We start from the raw sequence: 16,630 nt of genomic DNA, 5'->3' as shown, positions 1-16,630 counted from the left end.
TCTTTGGCTCTGTTGGGTGGAGAAAAAAAAACCCGAAATGTCAAAAACAGCCCCGTGAAGATCAAAGGTCAGACAAATGGCACTCCAACAAAGCTCTCAAATAAATATGACGTCAAAGAAGAAAAGGGCCAGCTTAGGTAAAGGCTATAGAACTGTGGCTGCAGCCAGCTGTGTATTGGGTCAGAGGATGATGTGTCAGTGTGGGCAGCCCTGACCCCCCCACCCCCCACTGAAAGTTAAACAGAGGTCTGGGTATAGCCATGTCCTGGGAGGCCTTCTCTGCCATCACAGTGAAATGGAACTGGCCCTGAGAGCAAACAAGATCTCTCTCCATCTCTAACCAAAGCCCAGACCAACCTTGTCTGGGTGATGGTTTTTTCTTTTTTTTTCTGTTGTTCTGTTTGTTTGCCTGTTTGGTCTGGAGCCCATGGATACCCAGCATGGAGCAGAAAAGAGCTGTGGAGGCGGGAGGCGAGGAGCGGACAGGTGGATGAAGGGGAGTGAGGATGCGTGACGCGCAGGCCTCCCCTCTGAGGTGATGAGAGACCATCTGAGGAGTAACCAGACAAAGCTGCTCAATAAACACACACAGAGCCTCCTTTGAGTGCAGCAAAGACACGATGCAACGTAGATCGGCAGATAGAAACTACATTGATCCTTGAGGGGAACTCGATTTCCCTCAGCAGGAGGAACTATAGCAAAAGAAAGGCAGTAAAGAGCAAAAACGAAGAAGTGGTCCACATAATATATAAAAGGCATTTTCAGATTAAAAAAACAAACAAAAGCAGCAAAATATTTGACATATGTACACCAAGATGCATAGAAATCTGATAGAGAAGCTCTAAAATGACACCGATGAGCTCTTCCGTGTCAGTGTCTGTCATGAAGAATGAACGGAGTTGTCCACAACACTGAGGATTTAGCTCGTCGGCCTCCATAGTCCCTCAGACATATCCAGACTTTAGATTTCTTCCCAGCTTTATGGATCGGGATTCTTCAGCTTACCCCTTTCACTAATGCATGCTAGGTAGTAACACCACCACCCCCATTCTCCACAGACCAGAAGATCTCCAGCGTCTTACTGCACACACGGCAGGATCTGAGTTTTCTCCAGAAGCATGATGAGCTCATCCCATTTTTGTGTACAGTATCCATGCCTGCCCTTCAGTCCAGATTCATATCTCTTTTGTACAGACACAGTGGGATGAAAATATAATGAAATGTTTCAAGAAAGCTTTCAATACATTTTTAGCAATTCTTTACAGTCTTCCCAAACATATTGTTCATAGAAACTGATTGAACCTTTTATTCCAAGGGATTCATCAATGGAAAGAGTGACACCCTCTGGTCATAAGTGGAACTGCACCCTAGTTTTTCACATTTTGCCTGTTTCTTAGGAGACATTGAGAGCAAATAAAGTTTGATAAACTACACATTTACATGAAGGGAAGATGTAGAAGTAACAAAAGTTACTTGTTTTCTTGTAAAAGCAGTTAGCATTCCTAATTTACAACAGTTGAATTCACATAAACAGAACTATTAAAAATAAAACATCACTGCTATTTATGTACCGGTACTCCAGGACACATCCACCTCACAAAAAAGCTGCTCTGTCCAATTTTAACCCATTAACACTTATTTCCAGCTATGACAAAAGAATTACACTGATCTTTTTGCTTTTAAATAGAAGCTATATTTTGGCCAATTTGAAGCCAAGTAGTTTGTCAGGTATTAGGGAGCTAAAGGCTCAAAAGAAAGAAAAATAAAAAATAAAAAAATGCTCAAATTTAACATTATAAATGTGTAGGTTTTTTTAGGGTTTCATTCACTTGTTTTGTTTTTGGGACATCTTTATGTTCGTGTCAAAGAAAATACTGGATAAAATCATCCATTCTTAACATTTTTACATAATATTTATGAACACAGTCCTAAAAGAAAATAAAAGTCATATAAAAACAAACATATTTTAATGTGTTTGTCTCAGACTGATTTTCATTTCAGTATCACCTGAATCTTGAAGGGAATTTATTCCCTTGCGATTGGCCAGAAGAGGGCAGCATTTATTTCCTTTCTTTATTTAAACTTCTTAAAACTGTAGATTTTTTCTAAATAAAAAAAACAGTAAATATAAAGACAAAACATTTGTGTTCATACTTTGCATTTAGAAACAAACATTGATTTAAAGTGCTGTGATGTTCTACCTCCTTCACGTACAAAACTATAGATCGGGGTTGGCAAGCTTTTTGACCCATGGGCCACAAAGGGTTCTGAAATTTGACCGAAGGATCAAGCCAGGAGCAGTCCACCTCGTTAGAAAAAGAATTACCATGAAATCTAGACGGAATTTTTATTTTGATTGAAAACCAAATATATATTTATGTCTTAAAACAGAGCATTTTAGAGTTTTTATTTCAAAACTGTGACTTTTGTTCTCGGTTTTGTGCAAATTCCACTACCGGGTTGATGCCCCTCAAGGGAAAACATAAACTTAGAGAAATGCCGGGTTCTTGTGGTGTTGGAATGGTTGGGAAAATGACTCAGAAAACACACATGAATGTCAGAAAAACAACAAATATTCCAAAACCACATGAATACAGATACACTTTTTGCACCTACACAAAGCTCCATGTATTTGTAGAGCATCATCTATGGGCACACACAAGATTACAGGAAAAAAATAAAACAATTTGGATCATCAATATAATTTATTCCAGTTTGGTGGGCCAGATTAAATAGTTTCACGGACCACTCCTGCTGTAGACTCCTTCAGAAAATAAAAAAAATAAAATAAACAGAAGAGAATAAACTCTCATAAATAATCATAGCATATGTTGATTAGAATCAGTGGAGCCAAACTTCAAAGAATGTTGATGACAGCTGCTTATTCTGCTTTTTAGCTTGTAAGAACAGTAACTTAAAATAATGGGGTCATTCAGAAGAACAGTCTGGGATTTTATATTCATACAAGGTGAATTGAGGATAGAAGAAAGAACTCTCAAAAAGTGTTCTCCCTTCCTCTCCACCGGGTCTCGGTTTAACTGTAAAACTACTCCCCTGTGGCAAAAACTGCCTCTACAATCTGTTTGTTGTGGCGCAGCAAACACATCCAGCTGTGGAATATGGAACAAAAAACAAGTCAGCAGGGAAGTTAGGTGTAAAAACCTCAAGCGTCTTTCTACTCTTTGTGACGCCTGCTTCTGAAAGACAATTTGACCTCCATTTTTTTGAGTTTTTCAAAGCAGAAACAGAACAAAATTCAATTTTTTCAAACATTTCATTTACTGTTCAGTTGTTGCTCCATTGGTATGTGCTGAAATATACAAAACACTGACACCTGCCAATCCAGTGGCAACAAAGACAGGAAAATAACACAAAAATACTCCCAAAATGCACATATTAGGAGATGGCAGCATTCCAAACTGCAAATTTAGACATTTTCAATTCTTTCCAGAACTTGTTCCACATGTCGAAGATGTGTTCACAAAGTTGCACATTTTTTCTTCAAACAAAAAAATCAATTACTGTCTTTTTATAGCTGAAGGTTGAAAATATCTGCAGCCAACACTGTGAGCGACAAACTTTCACAATTTCCTCTCTCTTTAGCATTGAATAGTGCTTCTATTCATTTGCTATGCTTATTTATATAGTGCAAAACCTACCAGACACTAAATAGATTACTAAAAAATAGAATACATATGCGTGTGATTGTTCCAGTTCATGCCAAAGGACAGTCTCACAGTTAGAAAATGAGAACAATCAGGTGTTTTATTCTCAAACTGCAAATCCCTTGTGAAAAGTGCCCTTTACTCCTGGGGGGTAAGCTTCGATCTTTCACGGGTCTCTTTTTCTTGACATCAAAAAATAGTTTCTTCATTATTAGTTTTTGGGGCTCATCTTTTGGCTTCTTTTTGTTCTCAAAAAATGAACAAAGTTGGATGAAAACCCAAGAAATGTTTTTGTATTTTACAAAAAAAGGGAAGATAGGAGTCTCCTCTCCCCTGATAGTCCCACAAAGCGTTTTTCTGTGATGCATTTCTTCAGCAGCTCACTGTAGCGGCACCTCCAGCTACTTAAAAAAAAGTTGCTTTTTTTTCCACATTCAAACCCTCCGGAGAGCTTTTTCTTCCAACCGATCGGTTCTCTCTCTGTTGCCACAACAAGCAGCTGTGGAGGGAAAACCCGCCGCTCCCAAAGCTTGTTGCGAAAAGTCCCTGACTTCAACATGTAGGGAATCTCCACACCACTAGGGGTCCTCCTCCATGTCATCCAGGTTGGGAGCCATGATAAAATGTTTGGGGTAAACAAGGCTGTGCTCTTGTGCATACTCCTCCCAGCGTGCGTCGTCGCTCTCGTGGGTGATGTAGCGCTCGCCTCGGCGCGTCTCAAACTCCCGTAGATCCAGCCAGGTCTGATAGTCCTGAGGAAAGGTGAAACAAGGTCATCACGACAGCTGTATATTTTATAAAAAAGCATGAATGAAATGTGTGCTTGAACAAATGTCAAAGGAAATAATAAAGGTGCATGTTCACCTGTAACCAGGGATGGCTGAGGCACTTATCCACACTGTACCTCTTCCTCATCTTGACCTGGAGAAGATTGTTGATCAGATCTGTGGCTGTGAAAACAGATGTGCAAACACCATCAGTCACCTCAGCGGATAAATTATTTTAATTTAAAGGCAGCACGTGTTTATTCATTTTTTTCTTTGAGAGAAAATGTCACGGTGTCAATAAATAAAACGTAGGAGGAGCTGCAGCTTGGACAGCAGGAGAGAAAGGAAATGATTCATCTCAACCGCAGCGACAGAGAAGTCAGTGCAAAGTTTACACAGCCCAGACGTGTAGGAGGGGAGAGGATAGTTCTGAAGCTTGAGTGCGACACCAAGCAGAACGAGCTTCAACCAAGATAACGGTTCTTTAAAGAGCACAACGCGGGGAAATTCTGATATGAGAGGTGTGCAAACAAACAAAAGGCTTTCGTCCTCCTACCCTCTGCAGAGATGTCCTTCCAGGGTGTCGGGGGGTACATGAAGGCAGCGTTTTGGATCTGGTCGTTGATGTCTTCATCCTCGTTAAAAGGAAAGGTCCCGCTCAGGCTGACGTACACGATGACCCCCACTGACCACATGTCTAAAGAACGGTTGTAGCCTTTACTGCGAAGAACCTCTGGAGCCAGGTAAGCCGGCGTTCCCACCACCGATCGGCGGAACGACTTCTCGCCGATAATCCGGGCGAAGCCGAAATCACACAGCTTTACCTGGAAAGGCAAGTTCTGGTCACAAATGGTGCATACAAAGCAAAAAAAATAAAAATCCTGAAAAAGCTTCTGTTTTTACCTGAGGAAAAGGCTCTGCAGATGCTAGCAAGACGTTTTCCGGCTTCAAGTCACAGTGAACAATGTTTTTGAAGTGCAGATGTCTCAAGGCCACTAGGATCTGTTGCACAAGACACACACACACACACAAAAAAAAAAAAAAATTAAAAAAATCCACGGGAAAGAAAAAAAATCTCCAGCCCCATGACACATATAAATATGCTACAACACAGTGCTCTTTGTATACTCTAAGCAGTGGAATCAAAGATGTGGCTGTATGGAAATCTAGAGGCAATATTAGCATCCCGCTGCCCTTAAATGCTTCCATGCTAACCACTGCTTTCATTCTTGCATCTCATATTTATTCAAAAGGCCTGGCATAAGCTGCTGCTGCACAAAAGTCTGCCCGTGGCTCCCTACCAAAACCACAGCGCCTGGCCCCCCAACCCTGACCCCGGCTTTGACAGAAGTCCTGCCGGCCACATCAGAGCCAGGCCCGCTTCAGCTAATGGGGCTGTTGTTGATGGCCTCGCTCCCGTTTGGGACCGGGAATGTACGGGGACCCGGGGGCCTGCTGCTGCTCTAATCAGGCCACAAATCCACCACATTGCAAGCTGTAATCCATGGCCTGGGAGGAGGCCATGGTGCCATGTGGACCAGTACCATAAACAACCTCCCCCCCAATCAAGCCCCCACAACAAAGACTGAACTAGAACTGAAGGAAGGCACAAACAGAAAAGAAACTGCTGTGATGGGACTTTATAAAAAAGCTAGAGAGTTATATTTTCAGACCTGTGTGACAAGGAATTTGGTGATTCGTTCAGGTAGTTTGCTTTTCTCGCTGGACAGGATCATCTCCAGCATGTCGCCGTGCAGCTTCTCCATGACGACAAACACCCGCTCCGGTGTCTCAAACATACACTCCAGGTTCACGATACCAGGATGATGCAGATTCTACAAAAAAAAATAGGAAAAAAATGTGATTTCTGTGCAAAACCCAGACATTTCTGAGGCTTATTGCTAATATATTGTACCTGTAAAATGGCGACCTCATTTCTTAGCTGGCTTTCCTGCTTGGTAGGAAATCTCATCTTGTCTATAACCTTGATGGCCACATCTCTACCACTTTTTCTGTGTTTACCTTGTAAAAGAAAGTATTTGTTTCACTTTAGAGCTTCATGATAATATACTGCATGTTAGGTTGATAAAAAAATAAAGACTTACCTCCATATACAATCCCAAATTGGCCTGATCCAAGCACTTCATCAGAGAATATTTGATAGACTGATGCAATGTCCTAAACAGACATAATTTATGCTGTTATTCAATTACATGTGGAAACATTGGAGTAAACTTTCCCCCCGCGAAACAGTATCAATTACATCATTCACAGTTTTGGCAAAACTACTGTTTTTCTGAAATGTTTGTGTGTATTGCCAAATGTTTAACTTTCACTCAGCAAAAAAACTGGAACTGAAAAACTCCAAAATCTAAAAAAACAAAACGGTCAGCTTCTCAGTTTCTGCAGTGTAACAGCTTCTTCTGACATTTTTTTTAACCCTACAGTGGGACACAATTTCTGCTTGACCACAAAAGCTAATTTAGGAGCTTCTTATTTCATGAATTGGAGGTTCTGCTGGGAAATTATGCAACAGTTTTATTTTAAATAAAAAAGAGGCTTTTCTTACCACGTTCTCCTGGATCTGGCAGTTGGACACAGATATGCTGATGGACAGCTCCTCTGCAAGAGAAAACACGTGACATTCCACATAAAATAAATGCAAATCACCACTTTACTTCAACATTTGTCAGCAAATGAATGCTTTGGAGTAGCAGCTGCATTGCTTTTATAGTATTTTTCCACAAACTGGATATAGTATGCTGCAGCACCACATGATAAATCATTTCATTATACGACAAATTACCTTTAAAATGAATCTGTGATTCACTAAATAGCACAAGTATGCAATGAATTTGTATGATTCAGGCACTGCTACTATGTCCAAGAAAATACATAAACAACAGGCAAAAGAAGAAAGTCACAAATTTGAATTCAGCCTGCTTTGTCCACAAAAATATAATTAAATACTAACTACAAAAGTGATTAAAAAAATGATTAACTGATTAACTGCCTTATTAAAGTCTCAGGCTGCTTATTATGCTGATGTTTCAGAATGTGTGTGACTAATAAGGGTTACTGTTGGCAATCATTCAAAAATTAGGTCACCAGAGATCATCATCATTAATGACACAAAGTTTTGATTCTGTTTGAAACTACAGAGAATATCAATCAGACCACAAAAATAAAAAAAAAGAGTTTCTGTAAAGTTGTGTCACTCCAGTTTCACAACCTCATTTCATATAGACTGGTCGAAACGATTATTTTCTTGCCCAACATTAACTCATCTCTTTTTCCACTTCAGATTACCCATTTTTGGTCAATTTCCCTGCCACAACTAACAAAAACTAGCATAATCTCAAAAAATAAATAAATAAACATTTTTTTTTAGTCTGCTATTGTTTGAATATATCTGTGTTTGTGTTCAGATTGACCCAAGAGTCAAAATTACTGTGCCAACTCAGAGCAGAACTATTCTGCCTCCCCATTGTTATCTCCACCCAACCTCAATCTTAAATCATGCTCTGCTTAGGAAATGGGAAGTTAATATTCTTTTCCTCTTGCATTTCACTTTAATTCTCATCAGCAGTTTTATGGTCCATTCAAAGAAATGAAAGAATGCCCCGAAGCAGGGTTTTGTTTCAGCATTCTGACTTTTCATTTATGTTTTTCCAAGTTAAAATCCAGTTACAGCTGTTTGGATCATTATGTGTGTACAAAATAGAAATACTATTTTAACCACTTAAACTATGAATGTGTTGTAAAATGCTCATTATAATCCTCCAAAAGCCTAATAAATAAAAGCTTCAAAACCCAGGTTTTTGTCTAAACTTAAAAAATGTGGTTCTTGAACAGTGTGGCATCATTCTGCACATGCTCAGTACATCCTCACATCCATGCGGTTCAGGTGTATCAAAGGAAAATGTTGAACCATCTCTACATGTCACTTCAAGAGGACACTAGGAAAAGTTAGTGATTAAAAAAGTGCTTATTTACTATTTTGGAAACTTTTTAAAACTTTTTTTTAACATTTAAAGGTCTTGGATAATCAAAACTCTGATTTTAATTGAGGGAAAAACAGACTTAGAAGACTTTCTGAAAGCAAAACCACAAAAAACAAGAGACAATTTTATCTTTTTGATACATCTGATTTAAGAGCAGAATTTCACACCCACACATAGCACAAGATCAATGAAACTTACTGTGATCTTTACCCTGACCAGCAGCAGTGGCCAGACTTGGCTGTGGGGTGACGGGCATTAAAGCCTGTCTGATGGCCTTCTCCCAGCCTTGGGCCACCTCCATGCCAACTCCAGAGGCAGCCAAAGCGGGGCTGTAGTAGTGGCTGCCATTGTTCTCCCCAACGTAGTACACCATGGTGGCTGTGATGATCTCAAAGCAGTGAGGGTTGCTGCCCGGAGCCAGGTAACTGTAGTCTCTGAACGGTTCTAACTGAAGGATCTCAGACAGAGGGATCTCCTGCAGGAGCAGCGAGGAGAAATTGGTTAGAAATGAATGATACTTTTCGCTTTTTAAATTACTGTTCTCTACTTTATGTAGTATAAACAAGTACTATAAACAAGGTCCCCAAGATGAAAATTGGGAAAAGCAACCTATAAATCCAATTTGTAGCTTTTGTGAATACTTTTATTCAATCCCATTTAATCAATTTGTATTTAAAAACATTGATTTATAGAAAAAAAACAACTTGATTTTCTTTTTTCTGTTGGCTTTAATGTAAGAATTAAATACCCACCTCCAGAACATGTGTGCCATTTAAGCTGGATTTGCACAGAATAATAAATCAATATTTGAAAATCAAAATGCCTTAACAACAGCGCCTACATAAAAAGAGACAAATCCAGACCTTCTGTTCCGCATGCCACAAATGTTTTTTGTTTTTTAAAGAATTTATGACACAAAATCAATAAAATCCCCTAAAAAACAAAGTATGCAATTCTGAAGCAATATAAAAAAGACAAGTACACAGTTGTAAAGGTTGTCTCACTCACAACTCCAAAAGTCTCCCCAGTCTAACTCCTCTGTCTTCTTTCTCTTATGAGCAGAAACTGAAAGGACGGTCGCAGTGCCTTTTAAGAGTTCCCCTTCTCATTGAAACTCACTGTCAATTCAAAGTGAGGAGGGAGGGTCAGAAACAAAGACTTTCCAGCCAATGAGGCCCACAGAGGCGCACGCTGTCCCCTCCGCATGGCTCACCACAGAGTATCAGATGAAGTGCTGGTGGTTAGCGGAGCCGGGTCACGTGAGCCGACTCTGCGGCTGACAAAGTACTCTGGTCGCTTGATTACAAGGCAGGGCCAGTCAGAGGCCTCATTTGAGCACGAGCTGCTGGCGCTACCGCCAGCCGCTGAGACGAAAGACAAGGCAACCCCCAAGATAGAGAGGGAGCCGGGCTGTGTGTACGTGTTTCAACGTGACAGGAGAGAAGCCCCCTCACCCCATAAAAGGCTCTTCAGAGAAACCACAAGTACAGGGGTCTCTTCAAACACGGAGCCGTATGGCTTCCAAATGGTGAAAATGGTTGCCATTCCTGACGATTTAGCCACCATGCGACCGCCACTAATCAGATTGGAGGTATAAAGCAAAGGGGAGACGGGAGGACAGCGGCCACACGCTGATGAGCAACAGCCAAGACACTTCAGAGAAATGAAAGCAAAATGACCATGAAAGACAGACAGAGATCGAAAAAAAAACCCTCAGAGAGAAGCTTTTTCTGCTTTAAGTATAGAAAATCAATACACAACCTGCATTGTGTTTGATGATTCACAAACAGACTTCCTTCAGTTTTAAAATGTATTTGAAATAAAAACTGCTTTAAACACACCCTAAGGATTGTCTCCACTGTGGTTTCCTCTCAAAGACTTTAGTGGCAGGTGATGAGGGGTGTGACACAATTCTGGGAATTAAGTCTCCTTAGACAATTTAATATATCCAGCAAAGATAAAGACGGCAAGAAAAAGCTCTGTATGCACCCACCTGTTGTGACATACATTAACAGATGAACTGGAAAACTCTGAATCCTACACACCATCCCACTGCTGCATACTTCTGACCACAATTCACCGTCTCAGAAACCCACAAAAGCTACATGAACAATGGAATAATTACACCCCGAGCACATGCACACACACACAAGCACCGGCACACATGTGGAAGTCTTTACCTTGCAGGGTGTAGTTCCCTCCCTCGAGCTTCAGTGTGTAATTACTGCTCTATTAAGCCCCTGTGGCTGTGTAATGACTGACTACAGAGCTGCCATCGAGAAGGAAGTGTCACACATTCTCCACAAATGACTCCGACAAATCAAAAACAACGACATTTTGCTCTGACTTTATTTTAAAAATGTTTTAAAAACAAAAGATAAATCTGAAAATCTAGTTCATAGACATTACCTAATAACTAGACTGACTCATGCTGAACTATATTCCTGTTTTTGCACCTGCATGAAACTACAAAAATGTGAGTTTCTCTTCAAATTTCCTTCAAATGTCCCCTTAAATGTGCTGACAGCAACACAAATATGGTGATCCTTTCACTTCATCACTGAGGGCAGAGCACAAAAAAACCACAGGGGAAATTCAGCAATTCAGTGGGCTGAGCTGACCTCACTGTAGCTGACAGTTGCAAGACGTTTCAGTCAAATAGTTGCCACTAGATTTAACTGACAGAAAAAGGATGACAAATATTAAAACATTTTACTGTACAAGACTTAAAGCAACAGCTCAGTAAAGATATAATTCACTTTAGACTGAAATGCTTTGACATGTTAGTGTCAGGAAACTGGCTTATAGAGTGTCTTAAAGTAAAGGGGAACTACAGGGATTATACACAGAGGATCTTTTAAACTTACTTTATAGAACTTGGCTCCGCTGTCGTTCTGGAAGAGAGTCAGGCTCTTGCTGTCCAGCCTCCAGTAATGTCTCTTCCGCTGTTTAAGCAAAAAAGTTTGTTTGAATGACGAATCCCTCTAGAGTTCTTTCAGAAAGTTTACATCACAAGAATGAAAGTTCTTCAGAAACTCTTAAAGGAATACGATTTGTCCAGCAACTTTGCTAATTTTACTTTAGACTTTATCTTACCAAGTTGTCTTTGCTTGTATAATGAACCATCCAGCCCTCCTTCACCACCGTGGAGCTCCTTCTCTTGGTATGTTTGATGGACTGAACCACCCGCATTAGGGGGATGTTACTGCTGGTAGAAGGACTAAACACGTAAAATAAAAACTATCATTCTGCTAATTTGGGTACATTATGCAAAACATTTCATTTTCTTGTCTGTTTCTGGAAAGTTGTTTCATTTAGAGCCCTAGGTACAGTGCTACAATACTGCCACCTACAGAGATGAAGAGATCATGAAACAAACAAACAAAAACACTAATGTTTTATCTTCTTACCTAATAGTCTTAATGGGCTCTTCATCCTTGTCTCTGTCGCTGAATGGAGAATCTATTCTGAACATCCCATCTGGGGTGGATGGTTCTTCTGGGTCATCCAGCCCTCTGCCAATCTCCATGTCACTACTGTCCACCTCCATAGTATCCATGGTTGTGTCTGAGTCTGGCCCAGGGCTGGCTGGTTCTGTACAGTTAAGACACATTATTTGAAAGTTTTAACTCAAAAGGATCATCAATTCTTTAACACCAGCAAAGCTGGCTTTCTTTCTTTCTTTCTTTTTCTGAGAATTTCTGCATCTTGTGTGTGAAATCTTAAAAGCACGCTGAGGTTACCTCCATTGAAGTCCACCTCCCCCAAACAGTCTCTTGGTACCTTTGTAGCACATCGTTTATGACAGTTGAATCTGCAATCTGGCACACGACGAGTATAATTTAGCACCACAGCTTTTTTTTGTTTGTCTGAAATGAACAAAAATGTCAACAAAAAATGTGAAAACTCACCTTTACACTGCATTCCCTGGCGGAATAGACCCTTAAGTAGACGCTTGCAGTACTGACAGATGGTAGGCCGAGTGTAGGTGTGAATGGCGAAGGTGTGAGGCACTTTCACCCTCGTCTTCTCCATCTTGTCCATCCATATTGGCCGTCCACTCCAGGACAGGATGCGCTTCCCTGCCTCTTGATGGGACCGCTGCTGCTGTAAAACAAAGGTGGAAAAGGTAAAAATCTAAAGAAGACAGGCATAAAGTTAATGACACTGGGAAGGAATGCATAAGAGAAGGAAAAAACACAATATTTTAAGATATTTGTTTATCATAGTGTGACACTTTTTGGTCCATAAAATCAAGAACAGAAAATATTTTTATTTTCTTAAGCAACAAAGGAATGAACACTCCAGTTTTACTCTAAAGGAAATTTTATTTCAATGGCAAAATAAAAAAAAATTATTATATTTTTGGGTTGACTCAGAAGAGAAGCGAGAATTGTAGTGTAGGTTTATGCAAAAGCTGTTTTGTTAGGTATCACTGAGGAGCTCTCCTCTAAGCTCTGCACTCCTAAATTCAATTTTCTGCATCAATGCTGTTCAGCACTGTGGCCCTGGAGATTCAGCCATGGAAGGTAACCAAGTTTGATGAATTCAGGAACTTTGTGAGAGCAGAGCTTATGGGCTCATGAAGTGAGAGCTTTCTTACTCTTTACAGGTAAATTCCTGTAATTGTGAAAATTGAAGTCGGTAGATCTCCTGTGTGTTCTTAAAATATGTGTGTTTACTATCTGGAAAATTATTCCAAATGGAGATTTTTCAGTTTGACCTTCAGCTGCAACTTCTTCAACCTCGACTCACCTCATCTGGTACGACTACTGCATTTTCAGTAGGTAACGGTCGTGGGACAGAGAGTGAAGGACCGGGTAGGGACACGTTGGACAATCGCCTCTTCCTCACACCAGTACAGTTATTGGGAATCTTGAAGGCACAGCGTTTATGGTAGTTCAGCCCACAGCCTTCAAACACATACAACAAAAAGACAGCAAGTTAAAAAAAAAAAAAAAGGGTTAGGAAAAACAAATTAGTTACTAAATGGACCTACAAATTAAAAGCCAAAATGTTTCTGCCACATAAATACTTCAATAATCTAAATTAATGATCAACAAAAAATATTCAAATTGAATTCAACAATCTTAAAATACGAGAGACAGTCCAGCATGCCGAAAATCCACTGGGATCTGAAAGTCAAGTGCTTTAACAGCTACGGTTCCCAGACCAAATTATTTTAGCCTGCTTGTACATCTTCCTGATACATTCTCAAAGTCTGGGATGTGATCTGTTTGTTCATCTTTGTGTGAGGTACAGTACAGAACCAGACATGCTGGATATATGCAACATTTTTTTTTTTTTAATTAAACTCGGATTTATCTCTACTTTTTAAACATCTTCGAGCAACGGGCTGCGCTCTGAGATATATGAGGGAAACAAGATAAAAAAGGGTGTATGTTGGTGTTTGTTTCCGACCTTCACATTTAAGCCCCTGCCGAACCAGACCCCACAGCATCTCTCCACAGTAGTCACAGAAGGTAGGAGCTTTGTAGGAGTGGACGTAGAGGGCATGGGGTCGAATCTGGAAATCTTCAACGGTGGCTTGGGCTAGAAAGAAGATGTCAGTGAACTTTAAGTAAAAAAAATGAAAATAATTCAGTACAAGAAAACATTATTTTTTTATATAAATTTTAAAGAACCTAATAAATAATTTGTTTAAATACTAGTCAGATTTGGGGTTTTTTTTCAGAGCAAAAAAATACATGTTCTTTATTTTTACAGCAGGGGGCATCACATCTATACTCTTTCTATTGATTCACATTCTATTGGGGCACACCCATAAGACACTAAAAAACACACAACAACCCACGTTTTTATGAAACTATTAGATATTATGATAATTATTAAAGAATTTTATCCTCCTTCCTGTTTCTTAGTTTTTCTTCATTTCTGTCTTGAGTCAAACAATGCTCAATGAGCTCACTGTTGGAAGAAAGTCTGGATTAATCATGCCTGTGAATCATCACAGAAATACAGATGAGTCATATGAAAAGATAAAAGCTGTCAATCCAAAACTGTGATCAAAGCTCCACTTTTTTTGATGATTTTTCCCTCTTCTCATGCAATCATTCAGAGGGACTCAATAGGAAGTAGTTAATGTTTAGTCCGAGGTTACGCGCTGTTACCTCCATGTGGTGGCATTAGTGATGTAACAGAATGTGCTTGCTCCCTTCTTGAAGCAATTCAGTCAAAAAGGGATGTTCTCATCTGTTGTTTTTATGATGACTCAGGTCTGAGCAGCAACTTTGACATGTTTGTCATTAGTGATAAGCACATGCTGTGTAAGAAAAGAGGAAACGTCCTTGAAGGGAAGATGACGGAGGAACCAGGAGTTAAAAAGACTGTCAAAATTAATTAGTGTGGTTTATACGAAAAAAGGAATGCATTTACTTTGATATCACAGGCAGAGAGCTGAATTTTGTGCAAAATGAAGAGATAACATTAAAATCAGCAAGATTAAATGATCTGGTGACTCGCGTAAAGAACAATGAATACAAGCACAGATCATCTGAGAAGACTTGGGGCAACATTTTTTCATCATTTCAAAGAAGAAGCACCATGGCTTGTGGGGTGATGCTTGCAATTCGGGTGGATTTGAAAGAGAAGAAAGAGCTCTGGTAGGTCACATGTCGTGAAGAGAACGCGGCTCCGTGCCGCAGACACATGAAAGACGGCATTCATTAGCGACTTTACAGGTTTGCAAAACAACACAGCTGGCCACCCCTCAACAGTCGAAAGGTTACGCAAGATTGCAAACACAGTCATTTTCACTATTTTGCCCACAAAAATTAATGTTTGTAATGAGATGCACTCAGTTTCCATTGCAGGCAGAACTCTCCATCTAATCAAAATAAGCCTTTTATTACTTGTGACAAATAGAAATGTGCAGAAAAATAGAAAACAAGGAGACAGTTGGGTTCAGACCTCATGCTCTGAAATGTCCTGTACAGTGTCTGTGTATCTCGGATTGCTCTGCACATCTCAGCCTGTTTACACTACATGGATCTGCTTCAGTCACTGCTATCAAACATGTCATTCCTTTTATGCTCACAGCCAAGAAAAAGCCTCTTTCTTGTAGCCAGAAAAATATTCAGATTTACTTGAAATTTCAGAAATTCTGAATGTTATAGAGAGTAAAACGAGGATTCAATCAGTATATTGTATAAAAGTATGTTAGGTTTGTAGAGCTCCAATGCTAAGAGCTTACACCTGCAATAAGCTGTGTAAGAAAATACCAGGAGACAAAGACTAAAACAAAAAGAAGGATGTTCATCTTTCTTATTGTCTACAGTCCTCATCCTTAAAGTCTGCAGTGTCCTCAGATCTAGAACCTGTACAGTCCCCCACTCCTTAAATCCCTGCAAACAAAACTCTCAGCTAAGAGAAGAAAGGAGGATTTTCAGCACAGGTGGTATCAGGTGCTTTCCAGCGCAGGCAGATGGAGCCGGAGAACAGATTTGAGTAAAACGGATATTCTGAGGCATTTTGTTGATCCCAACACCACAAAGGAAGCTGATTCAGTCATCGCAGGAACTGACAATGAAAGAACACCTGCAGGGCTGCTGCAGAGGTGGATGGTTCCAGTGGAAATTGTGATGATGAAGAAATAGCACAAAACGCAGCCCTATAGTGCAAAACATGACCGAGCAAGAAGAAAATGAAGACGTCATCATACAGATATGACCATAGCAAGTGCCTCAACCTCTGCCACAACAACTTGGCATAAAGTTCAGCAACTTTTTTTCCAAGTTACATAAAGTTTTGAATAAGTGCACAAAAGATTTAGATGCAAGTATAATTGCTAAGGTACAGGAAGTGGGTAGTAACCACTAATACCAAAAAAAAAAAAAAAAAACCTCTTTATATGCTCACAAAAGCAAGCGTTGACTTCAAGCGTTGGTTTGCACACCTACCAGACAGCACCACCTCAATCAGGTCCCCTTCATGGATGTCTTCTACGGATGTCAGCCTCTGCAGGATGTTCTCATCATTAAGATTGTGGCGGAACAGCAGAATCTTGTCGTACATGCCAAAAAAGCCACACTCTGGAAACTAAACAGAAACAAACAGATTTTTGGTTAAAATAATAAGTCCATATCATTTTTGAAGCATTAGACAGAAAATAAACCAGGAAAAAAATGATGTTTTTTGGTTAAAATCTCCAATCTAAAACTTCAAAAATTCACAT

General features: G+C 39.9%; 1 protein-coding gene across 4 annotated transcripts in view; it reads right to left on the bottom strand.

The window, feature by feature from the left end:
- Positions 1-2,333: 2,333 nt before the first annotated feature.
- The window catches only part of prkd3 (protein kinase D3), a 34,673-nt gene continuing 20,376 nt past the window's right edge, over positions 2,334-16,630 (bottom strand). The window contains exons 3-19 of one of the 4 annotated variants that reach the window (XM_024272421.2): positions 16,356-16,494; positions 13,858-13,989; positions 13,192-13,349; positions 12,348-12,543; positions 12,180-12,257; positions 11,847-12,030; positions 11,533-11,644; positions 11,304-11,381; positions 8,635-8,911; positions 7,002-7,054; positions 6,538-6,610; positions 6,348-6,454; positions 6,106-6,267; positions 5,336-5,434; positions 4,989-5,256; positions 4,530-4,615; positions 2,334-4,417 (exon numbers count right to left, since the gene is read on the bottom strand). In XM_024272421.2, coding sequence (XP_024128189.1) covers positions 4,244-4,417; positions 4,530-4,615; positions 4,989-5,256; positions 5,336-5,434; positions 6,106-6,267; positions 6,348-6,454; positions 6,538-6,610; positions 7,002-7,054; positions 8,635-8,911; positions 11,304-11,381; positions 11,533-11,644; positions 11,847-12,030; positions 12,180-12,257; positions 12,348-12,543; positions 13,192-13,349; positions 13,858-13,989; positions 16,356-16,494 — 2,376 coding nt within the window. In that variant the 3' untranslated portion in view covers positions 2,334-4,243. Of the gene's footprint in view, positions 4,418-4,529; positions 4,616-4,988; positions 5,257-5,335; positions 5,435-6,105; positions 6,268-6,347; positions 6,455-6,537; positions 6,611-7,001; positions 7,055-8,634; positions 8,912-11,303; positions 11,382-11,532; positions 11,657-11,846; positions 12,031-12,179; positions 12,258-12,347; positions 12,544-13,191; positions 13,350-13,857; positions 13,990-16,355; positions 16,495-16,630 lie in introns of all 4 variants that reach the window. The other 3 variants (XM_024272429.2, XM_024272413.2, XM_024272404.2) reach the window with 3 other exon arrangements.

The sequence above is a fragment of the Oryzias melastigma genome, linkage group LG22, assembly GCF_002922805.2.
Source record: "Oryzias melastigma strain HK-1 linkage group LG22, ASM292280v2, whole genome shotgun sequence".
Lineage (NCBI taxonomy): Eukaryota > Metazoa > Chordata > Actinopteri > Beloniformes > Adrianichthyidae > Oryzias > Oryzias melastigma.
Note: the sequence above shows the minus strand (reverse complement) of the source record. Positions and strands in the feature narration are given on the sequence as shown.